The sequence below is a fragment of the Sinocyclocheilus grahami genome, unplaced genomic scaffold (genome assembly GCF_001515645.1).
Source record: "Sinocyclocheilus grahami isolate Dianchi unplaced genomic scaffold, SAMN03320097.WGS_v1.1 scaffold174.1, whole genome shotgun sequence".
Taxonomy (NCBI): Eukaryota; Metazoa; Chordata; class Actinopteri; order Cypriniformes; family Cyprinidae; genus Sinocyclocheilus; species Sinocyclocheilus grahami.
Genome location: NW_015505353.1, coordinates 451,836 through 454,926, shown reverse-complemented (window position 1 = coordinate 454,926; position 3,091 = coordinate 451,836). Strand labels below are relative to the sequence as shown.

Below are 3,091 nucleotides of genomic sequence, written 5' to 3'. Positions count from 1 at the left end.
TATATATATACAGTATTTACGCTATATATAGCATATATATATATATATATATACTGTATATATATGCTATATATATGCTATATATATTGCTCTTGCTTTCCCTCAGTTGACATCTGTATTCAATTTATAACACTGTGTCTACTCTGAATACACATAAACTGCATAAAATAGAAGATAATTAGGAAATAATTGTCTCTGATTGATAGCAGGGGTTTAGTGAGGTGGATACCAAATAATAGATTTGATTTTCATCCCCTAATACACAATTCTTATTCATTACTGTCATTTTAATCAAATCATTATGACTCTTTCATATGAAAATCCTCCACCTGCATGTCAAATAGGCATTCTTACCTACAATGAAATGGTCAAATGGACATTTTGACAGCTGCACAATTGGACATGGAATTCATGAGAAAACAGCTTGAACCTTGTATGTATATTTCCATCCATCTCACACCCCTGGGGCACGACAGTTGAATGAAAATGACAAGAAGCAAATCTCTTGTGCCAGTCCTCCATCACCGAAGAGAAGAGCTGAAAAATGCAAGGAGCCCTGTCTTAACACATCTTTCCTCTTTACTTTAGACAGCACCAAATGTCAGATACTCATCTGGAAATAATTTCCATTCTATTATGGTGACAAGGGGCCAGCGGAATCTAATTAGCTGAAAAAAAAAGTGCTAGAGAGCCGGATTGGGAGTGATTGGTGATAGGGCCAGTGGTGCAGGGCCGGCTCTCCAGCCTTCAGGCTCAGCAGGAACACTCTTGAGGTTAACTCCAACTCGAAGGAAGGAGATAAGAAAAGGAGAGAGAGGGATTCAGGTGCTGTGTGCCAGAGACGAAGGTCTCTATTGGTCTGTCAGAGCCTCAACTTTAAATATTCTTCCCTAAGTGATAGTAAAATCGAAATATAAAAGGGGCCAGATATAGTTTGGCTCTTAGTGTCGGTTTTATTGCTTAGTTCATATGTATGAATATATCTATCTATCTATCTATCTATCTATCTATCTATCTATCTATCTATATATCTATCTATTTACTAAAAAGTGAAAAAAAAAAATTATAATAAGTAAAGAGTGTTCTATAATGGTCAAATACCAGGGACAAAATAATGTTGTCCACTGCCTCAAATCACAGGCCTTTCATAGAGCTCAGACATTTAGAGAAATAAATGTTTCCCCCTCGAGAACTTGCCATTATGCCTGCCCCCTTTTCTCATGCACACCATCAAACTAATCTAATGTCACTTTCAGAGGAAAGGTTAGGCTCAGCTTTTGCATTTATATTTTCCAGACAGAGAGTTTGACCTTTGCGGATCAAACCGTTATTTTTGCTTCTTGTGATGCCATCCAGCTTCACCAACCTTTTATAGTGAAGATTAGCATCCATTACACTGATTGGTTACAGTGAACAAGGGCGAGAATAGGCTGGAGAGTTTTTTTGTGAAGCTTTGATTGACTGCAAAAGTAAATCTTCACAATAAAATTGTGATGTCAATACTCATTTATGCTTTTCAATAGTAGGGCTACATTTAAAGTGTTCTGTAATTGGTTTAATTTATAATTTGAACAGGTTTAGTTGATGAATTTCCTTGAACGTTGACTATAGGAATCAAGTAATCAATAATAGAATATTGCACAACTTTAAAAAAAAAAAGGAAAAAAAGACTCTTATGGCTTGATTTCTTTTGAGAACTGAAATCACATGGTGCAACCAGTGTATTCCAACTCCTGAACAAATTACTCTTATGAATCTGTTCTTTTTGTGAAATTAAAATCATACATCGCAATCAGTGTATCCCAATTCCTAAACAAATAATTAATAATTGGTTCTTTTTTTTGTGAATTGCAAGCAAATAGCACAACCTGTGTATTGCGATTTGCGAAGTGACTCTAATGAGTCAGCACTATTTAGTAAATATTATAGGTATTATGCATATTACTTATGCATTTTGTAAGTAATATTTCAGAAATATTACTAACTAAAATATTATATATTATATTATATTATATTATATTATATTATAAACTATGAAAACAGAACGTTTACCTAGACTTGAAAAATGCACCTTTTGCACAAATTGTTTTAAATATATTTATTATTTAAATGATCTCATCATTATATTCTATTTTGTTCCAGATCTGAGGCCTCTACCTGATGTGGCCATGACGGGTAAATGCACACATGAGTGTACAGAATACGGCCACTCGGATTCCTGCTGGATGCCTGGACAACCCTCACCCAACCACACCAAGAGTGCCAAGAGCGGGCCCAAGCTCTCCACCTTCGTGCCTTACCAGGAGAGGGAGGGTCAGGAGCGCCTGATGGCTGACAGCAGCTCTAAGCCTCACGGAGAGGAGCGGAGCGGAGGCGGGAGCAACAAAGTGGCCAGCATTCGCTTTTTGCCTCCCTACACTAGTGCCTATTCTACAGGCGGCGACTCCAGCAAGGACTGCCCCAGGGAGGAGATCCCCCTGAGTCAGACAGCCGATTACGCCCCTGCCACTACACCCTCCAGCCAAGGCTCCAAAAGAGAAATCTACCTGTGATTCACCTGTCGTCCACCTAGGTTCGATTCCACATTTGATCCAATTTACTTGTGATCAGCAATGCCTGTGAGAGGATTAAAAAGGCCTCGTTGTCAAAACACCTGCTAATTCTACCCCACCACCAGACCGCGATTTGCAGACGTCTCGACGTGCATCTCCAATCCCCTCAGCCATAAGTCTAATGGCTGACACCAAACAGCTAGAGACCTTTAAAACCCTCTGGGTTTTATACAGCCCTGCGCATTGTTAGAGGCTCTGGAAGCCAAACAGATATGAAGAGAATAATCAGAAAAAAAGAGAAAACCATTTTGTGAATATGAAATGAAGTACACAATCCCCATGTAAACTTCTAATGAAAGAATGTAAGGACAATTTTTGTCTTTGTGATAATTTAATGTAAATGTTATATTCCTATTTGATTCTGATTCGTTTGTTGATTTTTTTTATTATATGTGTATATACATATATATATATATACATATATATATATATATATATATATATATATATATATATATATATATATATATATATATATA

At 36.9% G+C, this 3,091-nt stretch overlaps 1 protein-coding gene across 1 annotated transcript in view; it reads left to right on the top strand.

Moving 5' to 3' along the window:
* The window catches only part of LOC107593598 (protocadherin-1-like), a 168,375-nt gene extending 165,465 nt beyond the window's left edge, over positions 1-2,910 (top strand). The window contains exon 5 of the mRNA XM_016283376.1: positions 2,143-2,910. Coding sequence (XP_016138862.1) covers positions 2,143-2,552 — 410 coding nt within the window. The 3' untranslated portion in view covers positions 2,553-2,910. The remainder of the gene's footprint in view (positions 1-2,142) is intronic.
* The last annotated feature ends 181 nt before the right edge of the window (positions 2,911-3,091 follow it).